Source organism: Amblyomma maculatum, chromosome 11 (assembly GCF_055883805.1).
Source record: "Amblyomma maculatum isolate TAMU_Amacu chromosome 11, ASM5588380v1, whole genome shotgun sequence".
NCBI classification, from domain to species: Eukaryota; Metazoa; Arthropoda; class Arachnida; order Ixodida; family Ixodidae; genus Amblyomma; species Amblyomma maculatum.
The window spans coordinates 59,525,095-59,552,375 of NC_139354.1; the positions used below are offsets into that span (position 1 = coordinate 59,525,095).

At 44.3% G+C, this 27,281-nt stretch overlaps 1 protein-coding gene across 1 annotated transcript in view; it reads right to left on the bottom strand.

Annotated features, from left to right (window-relative positions):
- Nucleotides 1-27,281, bottom strand: part of LOC146173910 (phospholipid-transporting ATPase ABCA3-like) — a 127,574-nt gene that overhangs the window by 50,612 nt on the left and 49,681 nt on the right. The window contains exons 9-14 of the mRNA XM_084585298.1: nt 25,887-26,004; nt 21,780-21,943; nt 18,475-18,495; nt 9,753-9,875; nt 5,472-5,682; nt 2,246-2,498 (exon numbers count right to left, since the gene is read on the bottom strand). Coding sequence (XP_084441424.1) covers nt 2,246-2,498; nt 5,472-5,682; nt 9,753-9,875; nt 18,475-18,495; nt 21,780-21,943; nt 25,887-26,004 — 890 coding nt within the window. The remainder of the gene's footprint in view (nt 1-2,245; nt 2,499-5,471; nt 5,683-9,752; nt 9,876-18,474; nt 18,496-21,779; nt 21,944-25,886; nt 26,005-27,281) is intronic.

Consider the following 27,281-nt stretch of genomic DNA (forward strand, 5'->3'; position numbering starts at 1 on the left):
ATAGCTTATGAGTATGTTTAAATTTCGTTGATGGTCACCAAAATATGCACAAAGTAATGCAAGCAAATACGCGCAACATTAGGTGGACACATAGGCTCCGCCTCAACGATATGAAGCAATCGCTGTTGCGGAATGGCTATCTGGGCTGTTATCGCATTGAGAAAGCGACAGAGATGCGCCGTTCTCCCGATAAAAGCTTGTTTCTAACTTGGAGCGTGGAGGCGGTATCTGTTTGGTAAACAATGTATTAAGTCTCTTATGAAGTTTAAATGGCATCCTCGTCATGCGCCACAAGATTTGTTCGAGAAATTTTTCCAATCATCCATGAAATTTCCCTCTCAAACTAGGCTACGGTGGGGGTTTTTGCGCAATGAGTGCTCTACACAGTCCCGTAATACGCTGTCTTTCATAAAGCGCTGCGACAGCTGTAGCTATGGATCAACTGCGTAGTGTGAAAAATAAAGCACACCTTGATTTTCACTAATACTTAAGTTTTCTTAGCTTTTGCGGCTAAGCAAGTAAAGCAGTTGAACTTCCGAACATTATGTAAGCGCTTCACTGATATGTATGCCTGTAAGTAGCTTGGTACGACGTGAAGTATGGAGTAGGTGCTCCGATAGTCACGGGAGAAGATGAAGTGCGCAACATGACACGAATTTGTAGTACAGAAACGTTTCAGCATAAGATAAATTACGACCTAAGACTATTAGTAAACAGCCATGAATGCCAAATTAGAATATTTTAGCAAGTATCTGTAAGAACCGGTGCCTCATGAGAAGCATCGGTTTTTACAGAAAATGCTAACACTTGCAAATACGGAAGCATAGAATTTGAATCTAAAATGCTCCGGACATTCTTTAGACACAAGACCACAAGTCCTTGCTACATCTTTGTGAAACTAAAGACCACCGTTAATGCTTCTGGCATCTACTTAACTGCCGAAACGATTGCACCAGGACAAGCGGCAACATCATTCCCTACTGAGGGCCATAACAGGGTCGCCAGATTTGTAACTGATGTTGAGACGGCAAAGGAATGTACAGAAAATAAGGGGATACTTAAGGGCAACTCCGGAGGTTTTTTCATATTCGAATATTCTAGTAAAATTTGTATCATAGGTGCTCCTCTCCGCCCTGACGCATTCTACCAAATTTGGGCGCCGTACAATAATCCGTTCACGCGCAACAAGTCTTTAAAATATGCCGTTTTCATGGCTAAGTTAAGAGAAATTCTGCGGGCAACACTGGGGTTTTGACGTCATAAGCAGTGTACCAGTATTACTCTTCACTTCCCGCGTGATTATAAACTTGTGAGGCTTATATTGAACTCAGATAATTTATGCAGTGCCTCATGATTTCCATACTTTATTTTCTCCATCCAACGCACGTACGAGTGTTTTTCTAATACTGAGTGGGACGTCACCATTTCGTCAACTGGGCCATCGTTTCTGGCCGTGAAAGCAGTTTCGGTTTAGATTTGCTGTTTTTTGTTTTAAGAATACTTCTAACTCGAATTTCGAAAAACGGTTTTTGTGTTGGAGTCAGGATATACCGAGGAATGTGATTCAACTAAAAACACAAAATTAAGAAAAAACCACCGGAGTTACCCTTTAGGCTTCGCCGTTAAGGAAATATCAGATAGCGTTGTACACACACGAACGTTTTTATTCTTTATTTTTGTTTGCTTTTTGTTTGTTTTTTGTTTGGTTTTATATTGTATGCACTAATACTTAACGTTAGCAGAAACTGGCATTGCGTTCTAGACAGTTTGATGACTTCGAACGCAATTTTCATTTAAATACTTCACTTAATTATTTGACAAATTGCACTCTTTAAATTTTCTAAAGTAGCAACATCAAGAATTGTACTTTCATTATTAGTGTAATTAACACATTTCCACCTCCTTTCCGTTTTGTTTCTTTCATTCCTCCTATAATCAATTTGTTAAAACGATGTATTACCTCGTAAATGGCTATCACATAACAATCAATCATCAATCACTGTCACCACAAATAAACATCATGCGACCTCTTTAAGCATCTACAAATTTTTCCGACACGTTGAGCCGACAGCTAAACTACTACTACGACGCTGACGGCTTAGTTTTATTAGCTGTATTAGCTATCGCTTAACATAGAGTAGAGGGGAACGACGTTAAAAATTAGGCATGCGTGCTTTCGCTCGTTCATTCTGTCATGAGTCGGCTCACTTGGGTAGTTTGCTAGTTTGTTCGCTTGTGGACTTACTTCAGGTAGACGTCTTTCATGGTTGCCACAGAAACTCCAATGTTGATAATACCAAGCCTCCCCGATGCCCCCTCCAGCGTCTTGAACATTTCAGGGAAGGTACTATAGTCCAGTGTCTTCAAAGCAATGGTCACCTCCTCTTTCTTTTCTTCATCCACGGTAGCCGAGGGCGCTGCCTTTTCGATGATCGCAAGAACCCCTTTGAGGTTGAATGTCTTCGGATCCTTTACTAAGCTTACCATGTAGCCGACACCTGCGTAGACGGTCGTTGCGTAAATTTTCACGGGGCTCAAGAAGTTAGACAACAAAACTGTCCAGGCAGGTTCTGTGTGTATGGGGGATGGGAGGGCATTGAGTACTATGGATACATCCTGGCTCTACAGATGCAGATGGCAGTCAGTGTGGACAACACACTAAAGTTACCTCAAACACTAGCTTAAAGGCTGCACATGAAAAAGAGCCCTAAGGACTACCTATAAATTTCTGGAGGACGGAAAGCTGGGCGAGTTGATTTGTGCTGAGCTGAGACATAGTTCAACCGTGTGAACTGCACAGAAAAAAAGTGAGACGACACAGTAATGAGGGTGAGTCTTAGCTCAATTATTCGTAATCATTAGGCTGACAGGGTTTGCCCAATCCGAGCCCATTCACAGCGGTGTGTTGTTTCAATCCTCCGTATTTGTAGTTCACGCTTAGCTCCTTCATTTCACAGAAAGTAGTATTTCAGATTCTCTCGCAATTCTCCCTAATTGAATGTAATTGAAACATATGCGCTGAAAGCTTTCATCTCATACAGACGAAATAGTGAAGTGTCAAATACATGAGCATTAGGGAAACGCACGGCAGCCCCAATGGTGGCCCTATCATTCAAAACACTAAGAAGCTTATCAGTGCTGAATTCCTGGATACTTCATGGCTTACTACTGACATACTTCTTTCCTTTTCAAAATTAGGTGCGTGCAAAAAGACCATATTCCAATGCACATGCGTTTATATGAAAATATAGAATCGCTTGAATCAGTGCCCTTTACCTGCAGTTATGTTTAAAAATGCCTAAAAAATGACTTGGCCTGAACTTGCATTCGCACTGGTAATCACGGCGGTAAATGTCCATATCCTTGCAAGGAGTCTTGAGCCCCGAGGGTGACCAGAATGAGACTGCGGTACGTTGAAGTACTTTTCCTAAAGGTTCGACAAATACACAAACATAGATTTTATTATTTCTCCTAAAGAAACGGCCAGCGGAGACCCCTCTATATCTCTGCACATTTAGAATGACATCGCATGCAGCAACCCGCGTGAGACCGAAATATTTTCTGCATGGTTGCTACACTGGACATTTCAAGTATTATCTGTTTGCGCTTCACAACTGACGCTACTCCACTACTGTGAAGAAACGTCTTCATGCGATTATCTAAAGTAATGAATTATCACGTGTGGGTCATATATATTTAAGGGGCATTTCCAAACTTTCATACATGGGTCTATTCAAAAGTTGCCGAACGAGCAACTGTGAATAGTTTCATCCTAATTGACGGTCACACGATAAGCGCGTCCAAGTTAGTTTTGGGCCCCTGAAAGATCGTCTAAACCCCCATCGCCCTTAGTACTGCCACAAACCGTTCATAAAAATCTCTATGAAAATTGCACCGGCAAAGCATTAGTTGAAACGACCACTACGCTAAAACATCTATGTATTCAAGCATTTGAAACAACACACTCATCATCTGCGCAAAGCCAAGGACAAATGTTGCGTCTAAGTGGAAGTGACAGTTGGCAACCCGGTGGCTATAGTACTTTGTAATCATGGCGGTGAACACGTATTATGCATTGTAATGTCTTCTGAATATTTTAGGCGCAAATACATTGGTTTAATAAGTACAAGTTCAGATTCTTGTACACCGTCTGGTATCATTATCAACTCATATTTTGTAAACCGGCACACTGTGCTGCAAAAGAAACAGTCTATAGTATACGCGTAGCTATTATGGCCTATTTATTTCGTTTATTTTATCACACAGCAGCCCATTCTGCTTCTAAATTTGTTGAGGTTATGTATTAAATAACAAAATGTTTAAATGAGATGAATTTGAAACGAGAAGAAACATCTCGAAATGTGTTTCGTCGAACGCTCGTAAATCTTGCCCCTCAAGTACCATGCACCATGCCTTCTCCAGCAGTTTATTTAGTCTTAGTTTCGTGCTTGATTACTTAATAATCTGCTTTAAAATCTGCTTGAAAGCTCCTGACCGCATGCAAGCATTAAATGTGTCCGGTGACTTCAGGCGAGCACCTTAACACTTGTTTACACATGTTTCTAGCTAACGCGATCAAAATAATTGCTGCCTTCAAATACTACGCCGCCATCCTAGATTGAGTATGCCTATTATTGATGTTTAACAGTTGAATGCCACATGATTCTGTGCTTCTTCCGCCATGGCCAGTTTTAGCCTATGCGCTTTGCAGAAGAGCGATTCGACATATGCATGATATTTCGTAAGACCATAGCTTCCGAATTTAAGGACGCAATACCGGAGCCAAAAACGACGGGAAAGGCGTGCAAAAGATATTTTTATTGGACTTAATGGCTCCGACCGCATGCAGGCCTAAAGAAATAAAAGCGGCAACAGGTGACGTATTAGCGCACTCGGGTGGCTTTAAAGAAAGGAATCACTGCGGCCTGAGGCCCACTTCATGACGAACGATGAGGTTTGCGATAGACACGGTAATTGCCTGCAATACCCGCCCCCCTCACCCCCGCCACCCACGGGCATAGAACATATTACTCATGGCTAAAAACAGTCGAGATCACTCTCGTAGTACCTCCAAAATACATGGGTAGGTTGTTTTGAGCAAGAAACATTTGAAATCTTTGAAGCAATTTATTAAATGCGCTTGCAATCGACTCATCACCCCTACATGTCATTGGTTACAATTACGTACGGGCCGAAGGTATCAAGTTTATCATAGTTGCATTGCTGCCATCATTCTTTATATGTTTTCAGCATAATATATGGACCATTTATTTTTTGACTCATATAATACCAGCATTATGACTGGTCAAACTATTTTTGCAATCGATGTGGCTACAGGATGGAAGATACAGGGCATTATGTGTACGTAGTAACCTACATTGGGCCTTAACATATGAACTGTTCCAATTGTCAAGCCCATTTCGACCACTGTGCAATCACATCCTGGACGAAGCGATAAAGTGGGCGCTCACCGCAAGCTTTCTTGAGGAAAGCCGTGGAGCCGCTACAGATGGCTTTTCCACTGGCCATCACCACCACCTGGTCACCTATGGCATCTGCCTCGTCCATGTCGTGCGACGACAAAAGCACAGTTCTCTCCTTAGCCACGTTCTGAAGGGTGTCCCACACGGCCCGCCGTGTTTCCGGGTCCATACCAGCTGTGGGTTCATCGAGGATGAGGAGCTGCCGATAAAGAAATAATTGGCCATGCATTGCTGAATACACTGCTGAAAACATTTGGGCGACAGACAACTAAAGGAAAAATTAACAGCCTTCGGTCTAATCGGGTATATTCTGCTTCGGGGTAATGCCGGGGTGATGCCAATCGTAGGCTGACGATCATATTCCGGTGCATCATAAAGGGGTTGGTCGGGAATGGCGAATACAAATCGGATGGCCATCAGTTTGTCGAGGAAAGCAACAGTCGTGTCTCCGTGAGATGTCGGTTTTATGGGAAGTTCGTTACCACCACCTGAGCCTGTCCTCTCCGGAAAGTGACTAACCTCGTTCGATGCCCAGAACTCTTTCCAAGAACAACTCGGTGTTTCTTCTGACGACAACTTCAGCGGTTTCGATATCTGTGCTACCCGCGCAGACTACGACGATCGATCGGGGCGGTACGGTTAATGTTCCGGCGAGGACGTTTAGAGCAACCAGCCGCTACAACATGGGAAAAATTGAGCATGCTCTAAAAAGGGTCGTAGTCTGAAAGCGATAAAGAGGAAACTAGACATAGACAAAAATCAGATGTATGCACAGAGGGACAAGATGGGAAATGTCATTACAAACATGGACAAGATAACAAGGTAGCCGAGGAGCTCTATACGGACCTCTACAGTAGCGAAAGTACTAAGGACAATAATCATGTTTCTTTATTGAAGAGCAATCAGCAGTTCTGCTAGTAAATATTGACGACTATTAGAAAGTCTTACAAGTTATGAGAAGGGGGAAGCAGCTGGGGAGGATCGGGTAACAACAGACTTGTTGAAGGACGAAGGAGATATGCTAGAAAAACGTGCCACTCTGTATACGTAATGCTGATGAAGTCGACAGCACCGGAGTAATGGAAGAAAACTGCTAAAATATTTAATCAAAAGAAAGTGGACGCTAAGGACTTGAAAAATTACACGCCAATCAGCTTACTATTCGTTACGTACAAGATATTTACTAAGGCACTCGCTAATCGTATCAGGACAACATTAGACTTTAATCAAGCAAACGATGAAGCAGGATTTCGAAAAGGGTACTCTATCCTTGATTACTACCACACTATATCAACCAGTTAATTGGAAAATACCCGAAATATAACCAGACACTAAATGTACCGTTCATTAACTAAGAGAAAGCATTCCACTCGGTCGAATCCTCAGCAGTCATGTAGGCATTGCGAGATCAGGGTGTAGGTGAACCACGTGCAAAAGTCATCATCATCAGCCTGACTGTATCCACTGCAGGGCGAAGGCCTCTCCCATGTTTCTCCAATTAACCCGGTTCTGTGCTGGCTGCATCCACTTGACCCTTGCATACCTCTTAACCTAATTTTCTGCCGCCCCCTGCTACGCTTACCTGCCCTTGGAATCCAGTCTGTTACCCTGAAGAACCATCGGTTATCCTCTCTTCGCACTACATGTCCTGGCCATGCCCATTTCTTCTTCTTGATTTCCACAAGAATGTCAGCCACTTAAGTTATTTCTCTGACACACTCTGCACGCTTCCTATCTCTTAATGTTACCACTACAATTTTTTCGTTCCATAGCCCTCTGCGTTGACTTCAACTTAAATAGAACGCTCTTGGTTAGCCTCCACGTTTCAACCCCTTAGGTGAGTACAGGTAAGATGCAACTGGTGTATACTTTCCTATTGAGTCATACCGGTAAGCTGCTAGTCATAACCTGCGAGTGCGTGCCAAATGCGCTCTATCGCAATTTTATTCTTCTTGTTATTTCCTTTTTATGGTCGGGATCTGCGCTTACTACTTGTCTTAAGTAAATATATCCGCCTACTACTTCCAGTGCTTCGCTACCTAACGTAAACTGCTGTTCCATCCAGAGGCTGTTAAACAATACTTTAGTCTTTTGCATATTGGTTTTAAAGCCTACCTTTCTACGTTTCCTGCCGAGGTCACCAATCATTTTATGCATTCAACCTCCTGAGTTACTTAGCAAGGCAATGTGATCAGCAAACAGCAGATTACTGACGTATTCTCCATCTACCCTTATCCCTAATTGCTCCTAGTCCAAGTCTCTGAATACTTTCTCTAAGCAAGCTGTGAATAGTACGGGGAGATCGTGTCTGCTTGCCTAACACCTTTCTTTATGGGAATTTTGTTACTTTCTTTATGCAGAACTATGCTTGCTGTCCAGCCATTGTATATATCTTCCAGCACTTTCACGTACGGCTCGCCTGCCCCCTGATTTCGCAATGCCTGCATCACTGCCGAGGTTTCTACTCAGTAAGATGCTTTTTCGTAATCAATGAATGCTATGTATAAGGGCTGGTTATATTCCGAGCCTTTTTTTATCACCTGGTTTATGGTATGGATATGATCGATAGTAGAGTACCGTTTGCGAAAAACTGCTTGATTCTTTGTTTGTTAAAGTCTAAGGTTGTCCTGATTCTATTAGCGATTACCTTAGTTAACACCTCATACGTAACGAACCGTAAGCTGATTGGTCTGTAAATTTAAGGTCCTTAGCGTCCCCGTTCTTATGAATGAGGATAATGTTTGCGTTCTTTCATCGTTCCGGTACCATCGATGACACCAGGCACTGCGTATACAAGGTGGTCAGCTTTTCTAGCACGATTTCTCCCTATTCCTTCAACAAAACTATAGTCATTTGATCCGCTCCAGCTGCTTTGCCCCTTTAATCTAATGATCTCTCGTGCTCTCGAGATCATTAGATATTGGTAGAGGATCTAATCTGGTTGTACACTGTAAGGGGTGTGACGGCTGCCATCCTTCTCTAACACAGACAGTTATTTTGGATGCCCATCCGGCACAGATTAGCCGGCAAATCATTGAGGCCAGGCATATCATTCGATCGGGTGAAAAATGTGTTAGTGAACCGTCAATCGCTTTAACAGATAATGAGGTTGGGTTTCTTGAACGTGGTGTGTGTGTGGGGTCATCATGATTTGGTTTTTTATTTAATGTGCGGTTTTGTGCTGCTTGGCTGGGTTATATATACTGTGTTTTTTCAATAAACTTCAGTTGCGAGTTCAGCGCCCGTCCTGTTTGTTCTTCACCTCTGTCCACGTTTGCAGCGCTGTTTTTTCATCATGTCCCCATACCAACTCGCCCAGATGCCTCTTCTATTACATCATATTTGAAGTTGGATCTCCTATATTTGTGCCTGCTGAAGGGAGTCTGCTGTACGTTTGTTTTCTCGTATTGTGCGAACTTCTCTATATTGAAAACTGCAGCACAAAGTGTCAAGATTGTCAAAGGGCTTCCCGCCACGATGATTTCCGGAACAAAATGGTTTAGGGTATTCGGGTGACAGATTTCTATGATCCGACGCCTCAGTTCCAAGTAGGTGCTGAACTGGATTTGCAAAGGCGACGGCCTCACTTGTAGTGGCGTCTGGAGTCGGTGGATTTATTTGGTAGGTCGGGTCTTCAGTTTGCTGTGTTTTGTGGTCGATGCTTCCAATGAGGGTGTCGTCTCGTGTAGATGGGTTCTGTGGGGTGGGACACTTGCCTCTCATTGTCTTTTGTGGTCGATGCGTGGGCCGGGCAGGAACGAACAGAGATGTGGGGTCGCGTCGGTCAGGCTGAGGCAAAGGCAAACGATGAATACTGGCTAGGAACCCGTCGGTAGTGATAGAAGCCGATTTAAGGTACCGAAGCTCTCAAGTCAAGGTGGTGGGGGATGAACGTAACCCATAAGACTCCAGTATCTTACTGGGTGGCAAGCCCGTGAAAAGGCGATGCCATATGATGAGATACTTTGAATTATGAATGAGAACCTAGCTCGAGGGCTCCTAATACGGCCACTACCATATTTTTCCTCATCCATAAATATACACTGATTTTCTTAGCACTTCCAAAATACTATTAACTTCTGTGTCGATGCTGTGCTGTCGCCTTCAACAATATGAGCGCTGCAAATGCTGCTTTCTTGACGATACGTATTGAGGAGCGCTCGCTTTTCGGCCGCGGGACATTATATAAAAAATGCATCTGTTCTACTTTTCAGCTTGGGAAAGTTACAAACAAAGAACACAACAATATTTCGCAAGAAGTGAACCTACCTTAGGCTGGGAAACGATGGTGAAGGCGATGCTCAAGCGGCGCTTCATCCCTCCTGAAAGTTCACTGGGAAAACTGTAAGCCTTGTCCTGCAGGTCCACTACCTCTAGTGTGGATGCGACAGACTGATGAAGTGTCTTCATCGGGGCTCCTTTTAGCTGTGACCAAAGGCACAACAGAAAAATAAGCATTGTGCAAAAGAATGTTTCACTGCCGAAATTTACAGGCTGTCAACACTATGTCAATAACGAAATGAGAGCGCACAAGAACGAAGGAGAAGAAAGTGAGGCAGCGGGCGCGCCTTGGTTCTGGTCGTCCTTGTGTACTTTTCATTCAGTATGAACCTATGGCAAATTCCATGCTGAGCATTTCAGCATTGAAAATAGAATTCCTATCATTCACGCTATTACGCTAGCGGACAGTACGCTAGTCGGGCCATTATACCTGTTGTGAACAATCCATGGATTTCACAAATTTTGTATGGTTCTGCGTGCCCTGTGATTGCTGTTCTAAGGTTCCCACGCGCATTTAACACGAATCATCAATCGAGAGTCAAGTTGCCACGCACAGCAACATAAGCATGCTATGCCATCTCGTTGTGATCTCGGCATACCGGTCTGATTCACAGCATCCGTCTCTTCTTGTTATGTTGATCTTCGTTCGTTGCCAATACACTCAATTCTCCAGATAACTTTGCGATTACTCCAAATCGCTTCGCGAATGAAACGAACTCCGTTATAAATGTATTTCCTGCTGATATAAACCTGTACAGTTCAGTTAATATGCGACAACAGGAGTTCAACTGAAGGCTTAATATTCAGATTCAGAGATTAAGGGATCCTTAAGTAATGATATTTTAGAATACGTCAGAACAGCTGGAATCATGAAATCATACAGGTCTCGTGCTTCTATGAACTGGTGCTCTTACCAACGAGATGGGGTAAGTGCGATTAGTTTGATTGACTGTATATATAACCCGCACCCTAGTAATAGAATATTGCTTTCGATATATAGAAAAATATAGAATAAGCTGCACTGATTTAAGCCGTTCGCGTGTCACCAAGGTTCATGGGATGTAACTGACGATGGTCTAAGATTGTTTACGTGCCTGGAAACCCAGGCAACGTGACTAATTCTGTCCAGATCGGGTCAAAGTAAGTGTTCCAACATTAAAGAAACGCTCAACCATACCACTTATGTTCGACGCTCAGTTATAAAAATCAGAACTTTCAATAAGTTTTAAGAATCGCCCCAGGCGCATAACACGAGATCGTCAGCAAGCCTAAACAACATTATAGGATACCCTTTTGCATACCTCTTCGAACGTAAGAATACTTTTGTTATTCTTATTTGCCGTTTTATCAATCATAAGGCCCAGAATCTTAAACTGAACGACAAAAACTGACTTAAGTAATGTGTGCCTGGTGGCCCATGGGTAGCCGCTTCTATTTATATCCCATTGCCGCGATATTCTTTCTAGCGAAATAATACTACCATCCTGTCCATGATAAATAATCGTACTCACGTTGCGAGCTTACTTAAACAAAACATATTACTAGCTAATGCATAACCTTCATTCCACCGTGGTGCTGCAGTGGTTACAGCGCTTGAATCCTGTGCCCAAGAATGCGGGATCGAATCCCGGCCTTGGCCGCCGCTTATCGGTGGATGCAAAACGTAAGCCGCATGTGTACTGTGCGATGTTAGGGCACGTTAAAAAATCCTATATAGTCAGATAGACTTAGTGGGTTCGGGACGTTAAACATATGATACTCCAACAAACAATAGCATACAGGATGAACGATGATTTAATGTCTGGCCTAGCGCGAGGTCTCCTTTCGCACCACAGCCGATTTTCTTCTTCGCAACAATATATATTGGTACAACACAATTGATGCAGGTGCTGCGGGGTACGTTCTCATCCATCATGGAACTAAGAAGCCGCACATTACCTTCTGCTTCCACCATGCCGGACGAGACCATCTCGACATTGCCGCCCATCCCAACCACGGTCCTGTATTCTGGTATTCTGCGGCAGCGTGATCCTTGCCTGTTCAGTGGCAAGACCGGCCAAGACGTAGATGATTGGTTGTCGGCGTATGAGCGTGACAGTAGTTTCAACAGATGGAACGACACTATTAAGCAAGGTAAAGTGATATTTACTTGACCGACGTGCGAACTTCTGGTTTTGCAACCATGAGGCAGACCTACTATCTTAGCCTGATTTAAAAGCAGACCGCTCACGCAAGCAGAACAACGCTTGCGTGAGCACGCTCAGTATGCCGATGAGTCATTCACCGGTTATATAGAAAACATCGTTGGCCTGTGCAAACGTCACTGACGGTGGCAGGAGCTCTCACCCAGAGCACCTGACAGGCGTCCTCAAAGATGCCTTTCATGATGTTTCCGATCTTAGCCGCTGCGAACATTAGCGGTGTCTAGGTAGACACGTTTGCACCAGTCACTAGTCTTCTATATAACTAGTGAATGAATCTTCGGCTTTAGCGCGCTCACGGAAGCGTTGTTCCGTTCGGAGCTTGCGAATTGCAGGACGGACATTGCCATAGCTGCGACGAGCTTAGTAAGCAGCGCGCTTCTACCCGGCGGTCCAGTTTAGAAACATCACCATCTTTACATTAGCACTCGGTGGTTCTACTTCATCAGAGGACAGCCCTCTGATTCAACAAATCAAAGCCTTCGTTCGAGAAGAGGTCACCCGCCAGCTATCCCTCGTCCCTCAATTACAAGATACTGGCGCCGCCTTGTTCCTGGCATGGCTTCATCTTTAGCCCCTACCATACAACGTGTCCTGCAATACCACATCACTGATGCTCTTCCGCCTAGTCCTGTGCTGCCACCCAGCCCTGTCCAGACGCAAGTAACGGCACCACCGACGTACGCCCAAGTAACAGCCAGGCCACTAATACCAACCGCATCTGTTTCCTACCACGTCGCCTCTTCAAACCGTCGTTCGCGTATACCAGGGTCTGTATTCCATGTTCCTGTTCCAAGGGAACGCCAAAGCCCTACGGACCCTTGGCGTACCACGGACAACCGGCCAATCTGCTATTCTTGCGGGCTACCAGGCCATGTTGCACGCCTTTGCCGCCAACGCCTTCCACCTTCTCGATCTGACCTCTGCAACTACTCGTACAATACCGACCAGCCCTCGCCGAGACCTCCACCAGGTTCCAACTTTGCGTCACGACAATCAAATGTATACTACTCGCCGATCATCTTCCCCTCGTCACCGTTCACCGTCCCCGCTTCTCCGGCGTTCTACCGGCGCTGTTGAGGGAAACTAACAATCGAAGTTCCCGGGAAAAGAACTACGCTTGGTTCGAATTCTTCAAGTCCTCCGTGTTCTCCCGCTAACGTAATACAAGTGTTTGTCGACGGCTTCGCAATACTCGCTCTTGTTGACATGGGCGCTGCCGTATCCGTCATTAGTGAAGCTCTTTGCCGTCGTCTTCCCAAGGTGACCACCACGCTGTCTAACTTTTCGCTTTGCACCGCCTCATCAGAGCGCATTCATCCCTCAGCGGCGTACACGGCCCGTGTTCTCGTCGACGACGTCTTATACACCATCGAGTTTACTTTACTGTCTCACTGCTCACACGACATCATCCTGGGTTACAATTTCCTTTCCGCTCATCGTGCCGTTATTGACTGCGCCCGCGCGGAAGTAGCATTTTTTCTTTTTGTGATACGATCTTGTGTGACATCCCTACCCGGTCTGCAAAACGCCTTGGCGCCAATGACGTATACATTCCTCATTTTTCTGCTGCCCTCGTTCCACTCTACTGTGAAAGCATTGCTACTTCGACTGCCTTCAAACCTTCTGATGCCGCTTCATGCCGCCGTCCCTGCCTCCTGCTTCCGTTTCCTGTTCTCAAGTTTAAAAATGGCCGTAGTGAAATGTACGGCTCGAATCCATTTTAGTGCCCGTCCGTCCTGCTGCGCGGCGAGTTTCTCGGTCATATTGAAGAACTTGATCCCACGTTTGCAAATAGTATTCCTGTCACACCTACTTCATTCGACAATGTTCTCAGCTCTGGCGATATAGCGACCTCTTCGACACCAGCCGATGTTTTTCAACAAGCTATTGACGCAGATCTTCCAACCACGCCACGCAATCAGCTCGCTGCCCTCCTATAGAGCTTCACTTCTGCCTTCGACCTTCCTCACGCTGCAATGGGTCGCACGTCTGTCCTTACGCACACAATCGACACTGGTAGAAACGTACCTTTGCGACAACGTTATTATCGCGTGTCGGCCTCTGAGCGGCAAGTCATTGCTGGTAACGTGGACGATATGCTTTGCCGGGGCGTCATACAGCCATCCCATAGACTTCTCCGGTTGTTTTGGTCACTAAGAACGATGGTTCATTTCAAATTTGCGTCGATTACCGTAGGCTAAACAAGATTGCGCGTAAATACGTCTAGCCTCTGCCACGAATCGATGACGCCTTGACCTGTTTTCAAAGAGCCGAGTATTACTCCTCTTTGGATTTGCGCTCTAGCTACTGGCAGGTGCTGATGGCTGACGATGACCGCTCGAAAACTACCTTTATAACAACTGACGGCTTATACGAGTTCACCTTTATGAATTTGGCCTTTACAATGACCCAGCTACTTTCGAGGTCCTGATGGACTATAGAGTGGCAGACCTGTCTTTGTTATTTTCATGACATCGTATTTTTTCTACCGTCTTTTCTTCTCACCTTCTCTGGCTGAAGCATGTCCCTACGTGTCTCGCCGACGATGGGCTTCAGTTGAATTTGAAGAAGTGCCACTTTGCTGCTCGAAAACTCACAATTTTAGGTCACGTAGTTTCTAAGGAAGGCATTCGTCCCGACCCCACCAGCCTTCGCATTGTGGCAGGGTTTCCGAAGCCAACCTCCCTGAAGCAGCTCCGTAGCTCTATTGGCTCTGTTCCTACTTTAGACGTTTCACCTTGCACTTCGCCTCTATCATCGCCAGCTCCTTGCTGGCAGCTCCGACCTTTCCGCCTGGACTCCAGCCTGCGATAAAGCCTTCGACACTTTAAGCCGCCTTTTCGTTTCACCTCTCATTCTCCACCACTTTGGTCCGATGGCGCCTACGGAGGTTCAAACTGACGCCAGTGGTATTGAGCTCAGTGCCGTCTTTACTCAAATTAAGTCTGGCTTCAGCGAGTATGTTGTGGCATATGCCAACCGAAAATGGACGAAAGCAGAGTCTAATTATTCTGTAACAGCAATATAATCTTTCGCCATCATTTGGGCCATCGGATAATTTCGTGCCTATTTGTATGTGTGACCGTTTTATATCGTGACCGATCACCACGCTTTGTGCTGGCTGGTTTCTCTGAAAGACCCAACCGGCCACCTTGCTCGCTGAGCTCTCGGTCCCAGGAGTATGACATTCATGTCATTTATCGACCAGATCTGAAAGATAGGGATGCGGACACACAGCTTTCGCCCTCGCTCTTGATCACGCCCTATGTGACGCTGGCGGTAACACAGGACGTTCCACGTCCATCGCTATGGTTGAGGGTGGCGCTGGTGAACACTCTCAAGGTTCGTATGCAGACACCATAAATACCCAAGAAAGTAGCAAGGAGGGACAGCGGCTGATGTAGCTCAGTTGGAAGAGCACCGGACGCGATATTCGGAGGTCGTGGGTTCGGTTCCCACCCTCGGCACATTGTTTTTTCTTCGACTTTGTGTTTAATTACCTTTCCCCTAAACAGATTACATTACTAATTTCTGTGATTGTCCAAGTAAACATTAAAAAAAGAAAAAAAGACAAAAAGTACCATCCCGAACACTTTCCTTGGCCTTGGCGACTGTTGACTTCTTTCTTTCATGCATTGTAAGGAGCACCCTGTTTTCCCCTTAATTTATCAACTTGTAGCTTACGGGGGTGTCGGTTCTGGCAGTCTTCAAGCCATAGGTAGCGTGAGAGGGTACTAGCACAGCTTTCGCCCTCGCTTTGATCACGTTCTACGTGACGCTGGCGGTAACAAAGGACGTTCCACGTCCGCCGCTATGGTTGAAGGTGGCGCTGGTGAACACTCTCAAGGTTCGTATACAGACAACATAAATACCAAAGAAAGTAGCAGGTGGGACAGTGGCCGATGTGGCTCAGTTGGAAGAGGACCGGACGCGATATTCGGAGGTCGTGGGTTCGGTTCCCACCATCGACATGTTGTTTTTCCTTCTACTTTGTGTTTAATTAACGTTCTCCTAAACAGATTACATAACTCATTTATGTGATTACCAAAGTAAAAAAAATAAAACTACAAAAAGACAAAATACAATCCCCAATGCTTTCCTTGGCCACGCCGACGGTTGGCTTCTTTCCTGCATGCATTATAACGAGTACCCTCATATTTATCTCCTTATATATATATATATATATATATATATATATGGAGACAGAAAGAGCTATTCAGTGTTCCGAAGTCTTGCATGGTTCGAATATTTTTTTTTCCTACCCTCTCAACTGGTAAGTACATCCACTAATGCAAAGTCAGCGCCGCTACATTGCCCAGAAGCCCACCCCCTGGGTTCTACTTTTGACAAAGGCTGTATGTCTCTTCATCAAATCCTACACCGGCATCATCGGCGAAATCATCTAGAGCATGTAATTGGCAAATTTAATCGGATCGTGGCATGTTCGATCATTTTTTCGCTGATAGAATATGTTACGTTCTGAGAGCACTCAAAATTGCCGATTGTCTTGGGCAGCGAACTCAGGTAGCTACTGCAGTATAGAATTCGGACGCGGTCCTTAAGTATTGTAATGACTAAATTATCATTGAGCCAAATTTGAAGAGCGTTAGACATCAACAGTAGCCTAAGTCACTTCGGCGGCTTCGATCCTGGCCTGTTTCTGTGCTTAGTAAGTTTAGTAAGCCGAGTTTTGTAAATTGCTTACAAGAAAAAACTTGACGTATTTGTCACATTTTTTCTGTGGACATCTTACCCTCACCGAAGGAATGGAGATGAGGGAAAGTGGAAAGTGGAAAGAAAGAAAGAAAGAAAGAGTAGCCGCAGCGGAGGGTTACGAAATAATTTCGACATCCACCTCACAGTGCGACCTCCCCTGGATTGCCAACTGAGAAGTGAAGCCAAAGATCAAGGTCGTCGGCCTCATTATCCCTAACGGCTGCTCCCATTTCCCTACTCTAATTCATTTCATCAACAACACCGATCACATTATACGAATGCTTGAACGAGTCAAACATCGAAACTACGGTAATATTCTGCGATATGCCCTACAGCTGGTCACCGCATTCAATAGCCCGGATTACCTATTCCAAGCAAACCATCCTGTTCGTAAGCAGGAACTCATCCGGTTGAACACTCGTGTCAGAAAAACAGTCAAGATAGCCCTGCGGTTTCCTCAATGCACGCCTACCTACCGCTTACTCCAACTTGGTATATATAACATCATTGAAGAGTTGCATGTAATACATCAATACATCGCCTGGCATAATTCGTCCGCTTAGCAGCCTCTTGCATTGAAAGACGTGTCCTTCAAACTCTCAGTATTGCTGCGCCCCATACCATCCCAAACCACAAGGTATTGCCACAAAATAGCCGGCAATGGATTAGCGTCAAATCTCTTCCCAAGCAAAATATCACTAAGCATAGGCCTGCCGATAGGTAAGAGCCATCCACCTCTCACGAGTATGGGACAGCCAGCCGGATACTCTGTACATAGACACTACGGGCTCTGCTAACGGTCACACGGCAAATAACGTGGTAGCTCCAGCGGGCACTCTCTTCAACTGTGCCTCTCTTCACACCACTGAACCGAGTATTGTGGATGAAGCAGTCATTGCTCTGGCCGCCGGCACTAATGCCCGAACTACCATCATGTCAGATACCCGCATGTACTGCCGTCTATCTTCGCGCTCGCATTGGTGGCATCAGCCTTCGGATCCCCTCGCTAACCCTCCTCAAATTATCAGTGTGATCAGTATTTCGATACATAGTCGATGACCGGCAATGAAGCTGCCCATTGAAACGCTGGCGGTCCCCTTCCCCGAGCCTTTCCTCCCCGATCACTCATATCCCACCCCGGTCCTTGCATACACAGAACTGTTTTAACACTGCAGACTGGCTTGCCGTTAACTACTACCCCATTCTCGAAACTTGTCAACCCAACAGGCAGCGACTTACTGCCGCCTACACACTTACCTTTCTTTCATCATCTCTCCTTAACGTCTGGTACCCCTTCCTTTGCTCCCTTGACTGCCCTCATTGTGTGAGCGGTTAACTCTCTAGAACATGGGATGGGCGTTCCGGGTTACCCCTCTTTTTCAACTCCCTAACCCCTGCATAGAAGATCAGGAGGCCGCCCTCAGGACCTCTTCTGTGAGCGCCAGCAATGGCTGGTTCACTAGGCAGTTACTGTTGCCTTGGCCAATCAGCCCTGGAGGGAGGGTCCCCCCACTGAGAGAATAAAGATGTTTGTCCTCACCCTTGACCATCTAGGAACCTTTAACACACACTGACCCCGCCCAGCACACGGACGCCTTCCCGTTTCGTCTTCACCAAATGGAGCCGCCTTTTAAATCAATTTATTATTATGCCGGTGCCCTTTACCTACTATGCCAACCTTTTCTTTCAGTCCCTCCTCTTCCTTGTGGCGCGATTCAATTGTACACAATTGAGCATCTTTCCTTTGCACCACCCTAAAAAGGGCATTTTAAAGAGGCGCCCTGGACTACCTTCTCTACTCTTCTTCCCCACTGCAGCTGGCACATGGTAAAGGATGGTTCATGAGAGGAATTAGCATGGATAACAAAGGTCTTCAGTGTGAATCTCTTGCGTGCACTAGTAATTTTGTGCTGCGTAACACATCAATTCTTTGATACTCTTTCGAAATTATGTGCCATATAAGCGGTCCACAAAATCTTATACGAACCGTGGTGTGAATTGGCCTGACCAGAATGGTTTACAAACCATAGTATATACAGCGGAACGAAAATATAAAACCATCTTCAGTGTGGAAGCAGTAAAGCCAACCCTCTAAAAACCTCATGTACTGAAACCGCCCAGCAAGAACGGAAACACAACTATGACCCGCACCACCGCGTGTGCATCCATGTAGGATGTATAACAGGGGCATAAATTAAGATTATATAATTATCTAGTAGCATGATTTATAAATCTGAATTAGGATCTGCAACGTAGGCCTCGAACCCGGATAGTTAGCACTGTCACGTATTGCGCCCTAAATTCAGAGCGTGTTTGTCTAATTTTTAGAGTATAATTTGTTCTACTAGCATTCTTAACGAGGCTGCCATCAATTTCGCCCGAGGACTCGTCAGCCGGGCGACGGGACAACCACTCATCAGATCGGCGAGGGACCGTATGGTTTTCTATAAAAAAATTATACTACACTGCCGTCAAACACGTACCCTATACTCTCCGGGACACACATCTCTCAAAAAGGCACAGGAGGTCACCTGGCGAAAATTATAGACCCATTGCTTTCTAAATCAACTCACCTACGACCATTAATACTCTGCATTATACACTCCTTACTGTAACTTATGCCACCAGAAGGCCAACGTAAACCACATACTATGGGCATGCCCACGAGACTCCGCTCAGTGGGATCTACAGCTCTCTATCTGCGAGCAGTAGGAAGCCGATATGGTCAACTCGGATCCGCTAGTTCGACAGCGGGCCATCGAGCGTGCAACCCAGGTCGCTAAACCTCAAGGGCTCCGGGCCACTTAGCGCGGAATCTCCTACCCAGCTGGCTTCCTCAGTTAATAAAAGTTTGTCCTCCTCCTCCTCAAAGTGGCGTTATTTCACAGTTTGAACTTGTACATCGCATAGCAAAAGCGCGTATCGCACGTGGACACCTGACAACCGTCATAAGGGAAGGGGTAAGGTGGGAGTGAAGGCTGAAAGACCGAGGTGCCGCAGCGGAGAGCTGCGGACAAATTTTGGCCACCTGCGGATTTCCAACGTGCATTGACATTGATCAACAGATCTTATAGTAACAGGGCATACCTAGTCAAATTGTAAATTGGTTTATAAGAAGGAAAAGGGCCAGTATCCTTCACACTTCCCTGTGGAAACCAGAGCCGCATCTTAAGAGAAAAAAGAGTGGATTCAAAAAGAAAGGTAAACCGAGTTGCCGTAGGTAAGGGCTTCGGAGTTATTTCCACCATTTGGGGATTTTTAACAATCACTGACATCGCACGGCTCACGGACATCTCTCCTTCCACCTCCATCGAAGTGCAGCCACACTGGCAGGCGGATGAAAATCGGGGCACTCTTGTTGATTAGCCGAGCGTCATACCCACAGAACCACCGTGGTGGGATTATGCCCTTCTCATAAGCAGGCGTGAGTGCCATCAACGAATAGTTTTAAATAAGCTAAGACTCAATATTCGTCGAAATACAGACGCGTCATTTTGTGAACTAGTCGTTGCTAAGTGTAAACCATTTGTTACGCTTCATCAAATGCATTCATCGGCAATATTGGAAGTCCCTTCTAGAGGACGTATTTTGTTGTTTTTAGCACCGTGCTTCAGATTGTGTGATATCAATGAAGGCTATTTTGACATATGTTCTCAGCGAGAAGATTAGGACGAGAGCTGTGATTTTCTCGTAGGTGCATCGCATCATGACGAAGGAAGATAATGAAGGGAAGATTTAGAGAATTTGCAGTGTTTAACGTCCCAAATAGACTAAGGCTATGAGAGACGCCGCAGATGATGGCTCCGGAAATTTAGACCACCTGGAGTTCTTTAACGTGCACTGACATCGCACAGCACATTGGCGTCTTGCTTTTCGCCTCCATCAAAAAGCCGCTGCCGCGGCCAGCGCTCGATCCCTAATTCCTGAGACAGTACTCGAACGCCCTAACCACTACCCCCCCACGGCGGGGAAAATAGGGACTTTGTCCAGATGAAGAGTACCTGCAGCACATGGTGGCAAATGTAATTGTGCTGCTTGCGGTTTGAACCGGAGGCAACGTTTTGTCTGACTACAATCCGAAAACATGTGGTCAGTGCCTCCAGGATGGAGCCTAGGTTCCGTAGTTTCCAAACATCAAACTGAGAGGAAGAGAAATATTCAGAAAAAAGCTCCACCGCGCTGCTTTTGCCTAATCGCACATTAGAGGTTTATAGTGCCCTCCAATTTTTCAATGCTTGCAGCCTCTTCAGTGAATTCCGCAGCGGTTTTTGGTGGCTGGCATAGGAAATTGGTAAAAGTTTCTCTTTTACACCTCGCATCAGGAAGTTGACATTGTTCTACTGATCGGCCGGTTGAAAAGACGTTTCATCTCTTGGACGTAAGAAATGACCGACTCATTCGAGAGCTGAATTCGGGTTTGAAGGTGGCGGGCCTGGGCTCTTTCTTGTCTGACGGCATTTGCCAAGGCCGCCATAAACTCCCTTTTTAATGCCTCCCAATCCTTCAACAAAGTCTCACTATTTTGAACCAAATTCGGGCAGGATCTAGAAGGGCAAAATAGACGTTAGCCTAGTTTCCTCATTCCAGGCATTGTACTTTGACATGAGTTCATCGCGGGCGAGGTTCGATCGCTAATTCCTGACAAAGTAATTGAACGCCCTCACCACTGCCCCACCATGGCGGAGAAAATGGGGACTTTGTCGAGATTAAGGGGAACAACAGCACATGGTGCGAAATGTAATTGTGCTGCTTTTGGTTTGAAGCGAGGGGAATGTTCTGAGTACAATCTGAAAATATGCTGTCGAAAATATACGTTTCGTAGCTGCCAAAATTAAACTTAGAGGAAGATAAATGTACAGAACAAAGCTTACCTTATAAAATAAAAAAGTGCTTGCGAAAATTACACGAGGTATATAGCTTCGCACGAAATAAAACAACCAGTTAGGTTGGTTGTAAACACAGGGCTTGTAAGCCCCTAAGAAAACTCAGATTTGTTTGAGTCCTTGTACTATACGAAGCAGTGCTGATGAGGGGTGGTTCCCCTTAAAACAATTTCATTATCTTGAGGAAGTTATGTTAAGTCAGGAGATCACACCCTGCGTACCGATCCGAAGTAAAGGAGGTTCTCGACGCAGGTCATGTTCTCGAAGAAGATGTCAGTCTGCTGGCAGAAACTGACCAGTTGGCGTACTTGGCTGCGATTTGTCGTCACGTTGTAGCCACAGACTCGAGCCACTCCACTGGTTGGTGCCTGCATCCCTGAGCAAAATAAATAAAACTATTAGTTGAAGCCGACAGAAATAATTTTCGAATGCTGCCAGATACAATGTTTATATAACAAACCTTATTACGAAATATATCTAATAACAAAAATGTTGGATCTGTATAGGCCCGGCATCGGCAGTTTGGTTTGGAGCACGCCTCCTGATACTTGAAACGCTCTCTTATGGAGAAAAAGTGGATCAATAGAATTGGGCCAGTTGACACTTTATAGAACTCATTCAGATATTTGGCAATTAATTGGCCGCCATTGGATACTAACCCTGGCAGAGTTTAACGCTAGGCAAATACGCGCTGCCTGCAAAAAAAAGCGGTGGAGACTAACTGTAAGCAGGCCACACTGACCATATTTTTTACTGTTTACAAATACATCCGCCGGGCTACTTTGTACCAGGCTGTAATACGGCTTGCGATTACGACCAGCTTGTCTGGGGTAGCGGCTACCCCTGAAATACGCATATTTTCTCCTTCCGCTTACGGTGTTTTTTAGATGTCGCATCGTTCCCGTCTGTACTGATGAAGGGCATGAAAGAAAAAAAAACAAAGTGTTTTTTCTTTGAAGATGCTCAGACATTTCCAGAACATGGAACATCGTAAAAGCTGGTTGGGCTACCCCCTTCAAGGAGTTTTAGCCGAATGTGGGAGGCCGGTGTGTGCCACCTGCTTTGGGTTTCAATGGGAGAGAATGGGAAGCTGGGGTCAGCTCAAATGAGCTTCACACTGGATCCCGCGTTTCAAACCCTCAATTTGTTCTTACGGCTCTAAGCAAATATTGCAGCATCGCTCCCAAAATGGAAGCCATATGGGAGCTCACAGCTCACAGCAGCTCCCTCATTAGTATCTATGGGGCTCACATCGGGCTCACAACGGATGGCAATTTGGCGCTTATTTTCTTCAGACTGCTTTACGAGAATATAAACACTAGCGTTCAAAATAATAACTGTTAAACCTGCTGCTACTAGTTCAAATTTCGCTACTACGCTAGTATTTGCCAAAAATAGTGAAAAAAAGTCAGTATCCTAGGTGATAATATGCACATATATGGTCTATAAAATTTCAAATCAACCCTGTACACGAAGCCTGCAACATTGTTCTTCGATTCTCGCGTGATCTCTTCCATCGTTATTATTTAAACAGCTCTGCTTGAGATACATAAGAACAGGGCCGGCTTGCACGATGAAGTCCGAGCTAAGTCCAGACTTAAATGGTGTCTTTAGAAAGACCAAGCTTATTTAAGACGGCTCGTGTTTCGAACGTCGAACGCTTCGGGTTCATGTTCACCAGAGTGGCTTCCCAGAACGGCCTCAGCAACCACTTGGGGCATTTTTCCTCGTAACACAATCTTAAGCCGCAAAAAGCAATGGCACGGATTTTACACAACGCAAAATTGACGGAATGTGTACATCTTACAGCAGGGACAGTGCCAACGCATCCCTGTATTTCCCTAATTTCTCTACTTAGACACCTGGCGTCCTTGTGTCTTAACCAAGACAGCACTAGAGTCGTAATCATACAAGCGACTTATTCAAGTCAAGACTGAATCCCAGTCTTGACTTCAGTCTTAAGCGGCCATGCTAGTGGCCTATTCTTTAGACTCCAGTTAAGTCTGGACTTAGCTAAGACAGTCTTAAGAGTGTTTTGTGCAAGCGGGCCTAGAACTATCTATTGAAATATTATACAGATCTTTTCTCATTTGTATTTTTATTACTCCGTATGCAGGTGGTCGCATGGTGTTTAAAATGTGTATTTTCAATTTTGCACCATCGCTTACAAATACTCTTTTACATGCGTTCCTTGTAGCTGCTTTTATTCCCCTATTGATTTTGCTATTTTAATAAGCAATTTTTTCCTACCCTTTTCTTGATGGTTTTTATTTTCTCGGTGAAAAAGGCGCACATATTGGCGGCCATCTGTGCCAAATATAGCAGGTTTATGGTGCCAAATATGTGATCAAACAGCACATACACGAAAATGGGCATGTCCCGAAATGTGAGTTTATAAGCAGCACATGTCTAAAACTGAAATTTCGACTAAGGCCACTGTAATGAGTGTCAGTCATTACGTGAAGGCTTGAAACACCTTCAATATTAAAATATCTATTACTTTATTTGGCACTAGTGTTTGGTATATTGATCATGAGGTGCTTACGGACTTATTAGTAGAGTTAGTGGTACTTGTGACTATATACTGGTTCTCGGTGTATGCACCTTTATGCAATATTTAATCAAATATCATTTACAATGTATATTAGGTTGAGGGTTTTACAGCAGAATGGCTCCTTCGATATTTTTATTTTGCAGCTGGCTTTCATGGAAATAATATCCCTTAAAGCGCTATAATAGAAGTCTGAGGCGGCTGCTTTTATTGGCATTTATTTGCCTTTTGTTAGGATTTACGCCTCGTTCTAAACAAGCGAGTTTAGAGGTTTATTTTTACGTGCAGCAGATTTGCGGTGATATAAAACGATAGATTTTTAACGCTTCCTAGAAGCAAACGGTACGCCATCCCCAACACTGACGCTAAGAACATCCACTCTGAGAAGGAGAGTTGAAACACATAATGTAGTGCTTGTTATGATCCCTTCACCAACGGTGATACCTTGTTACGTTAGAATTAAAACCGGAAACATCGATATCACAGTCGCTGTTTGGACCACCTGTCTGTTTGACGATTTGTGGGAAAATGAATTACTGCACCTCTGTACATCGCTACGTGTTTTCTTTTTAATTTATCAGAGCATCTGAGTCTTCACATGATGCATCTTTATATTTTTTATATTTGCGGCCTAAATAGAATAAAGAATAGTACATAACACACATGATTTTTGGCTGCGACAGCGAGAAAGAAATACGTTTAAGCTCTCCGATATCCAGCAAGCTTGATGATAAAATTAAAAAAAAACACATCAAAACAATGAAAGTCGTGCCGTATATACAAGAGAGCATTTTCCGTTATGAGGCATGCTATAGTATTGTGTTATCGCCAATTAAAAGGATTAGGTAGAGTGTAATGCACATGTCGATTCATTTATTATGCATTGATATATTTAATGAATTTCCCAACCATCCTAACAAAATTCTATCCACCAATTGAGCCAGCCAGAATCATTACTGTAGATCTTCGAGGATGCGAATTTGATGTGGTCGTTTTCCATTTTAACTCATCATATAAAGGAAGCTGGCCCTGTTGGGCGCTCATTTCTACAATGTAAACGTTGCGCCAAAATACGCTACGATATGAAACAAGGCAACGCATAAGGCATAATAAAAACGCGCCCTGAACAGGAACTATAGCGAAGAACATTAGAATGCAATACTGTAATGTGCTAAAATTATTTGGAATTTTTTTTTTTTTTTACGGTCAACACTCGCTAGTATGCACACTGTACTATTGCTAAAACAGCCTTCGTTGTTCGCGCCAGTTACGTCTCCAACAAACATCCTAAAACTCAAAACGTTCGCTTCCTAATGATTATGGATAGCAACGTTTCCAAGTCGGAAAAACTACAGAACAGTTTCTGTTGTACGACAAAATTTCTGCGCGGTTTTTGATGGCAACCCTGTTGTGACAGCAGAACGCTCTGTAGTAACATCATAAATTTCTCTAGTTACAACAGAAAAGTGCTAAAAAACTACAGACAACCGAAATATACTACAGAAACACCACAGAAATACATAAAAGTACTACAGAACTACAGAAAAATCTGCCGTTTACGACAGAACTTCAGAATATTTTGTCGTATTTTTGACACGGTTGTGTAGTTATTTTCGACAGGGCTTGCTCAGTCATGTTAGCTGTTCGTATAAATATATATCCACAAACAAAGACAGATTACATTTTTCTGCCCTAAATCTAATTGCCTCTTCCCAACAAGTTGTTAACTCTGTATGACAGGATAAATGAGGTGCCTTGAGGTACTAACCTGTTAGAATGCTCATGAATGTTGACTTCCCAGCGCCGTTATGTCCGAGGAGAACAGTAATCTTAGACGCGTAAATTTTTGTTGTGAGGCCATTTAAGGCCGGCTTGTATCCGTACACCTGAAATTTGGGAAAATTATCGAAAATAATCAATGAACTTTAACCTGGAAAGTTCAGAGTTCTCACACAAATTACATTAAAGGGGTAAATTCGCATTACATATGGTAGAAAATCAGCCATTTTTGTCTGTTTATTTTTCAGTTGTTCAGAGCACAGTACCTCGTTTTGTATTCGTATATGACTGGAGACAGAGGCTTCGTCACTTCCACACAAACATAAATTTGCAATTATGTGAGTTCGAGTTTTCCTGGAAGTCTACTGCTGAGTGCATCATATCTAATGCGTATACTTCTTCACATCTGATCAAATATATGCCTTTTTCAAATGTAATGGAGGCATACCTTTGATGATCATACTTTTCCGCACTGACGTTTTTTCGGGAGAATATAATTTACAATGACAGCTTCTGCCCATGCTAGCCTTGCACAGCCGCGCTAAGCTTATTTTAATATCTTTGAACTTTTTAAAAGGTGTGATAAGTAAATAATTTTAAGACAGAGCAGAAGGGCGTCCGGAAAGTTTGCACTATACTTGTAAGTATGCAATTTCTACACCCGAGGTACATACTCTATTTTGTGGTTTTGAGATAATAACATGTTCCCTACAGCCCGTCAGGAAAGAAAAAAAGAATTTCTGGCATCCTCCAAATTGTCTAAGACCCTTTGAAAAAATACAGAGCATAACAATAATGAACCAATTATGCACTGCTAAAAGTGCGTCAGAAACATTAACTGATCAAGTTCATGATTGTTTAACAGATGGAAGATATTTCGGTACTCTGTCCTAAGCTGTAAGTGTCGCGGTGTCATTCTCCTACCTGCGGACACGTAACATTCAACTACTTCACAAAGCTGATTCTTCAATTCTCTGAAAGATGGACCTCAACCTTTGTAGTCCCCTATTCAATGACCAGTTGTTAAGGCGAAAGCCATTCTTGGCTTATGAGTGAGGTGATTTTATTCTGTGCGCACAGTGTGTCCTCCGTAGTAGCACTAAAGAAAATAGTTAACCGGGTTTCAGCTAAGATTGAACCGAGTCAAACGTGCGATACGCATGTCAGAAACCCCTGCCTTTACGGTCAGCCGAACGGGGGTATCCCCTTTACGCTTACCCATCGTCCCTCAATGAGGTTTGAGTAGACAGGTAAATGTTAGGCCGGTCAACCCATGAAGTACGTTTATCAGTGTGTGATTGAGGAATAGATTCAAGAAAGTCACTTTTTTTACAAACAATTGGATCTTTATAGCTAGAGTCCAAATTACACTGCCTAACAACAG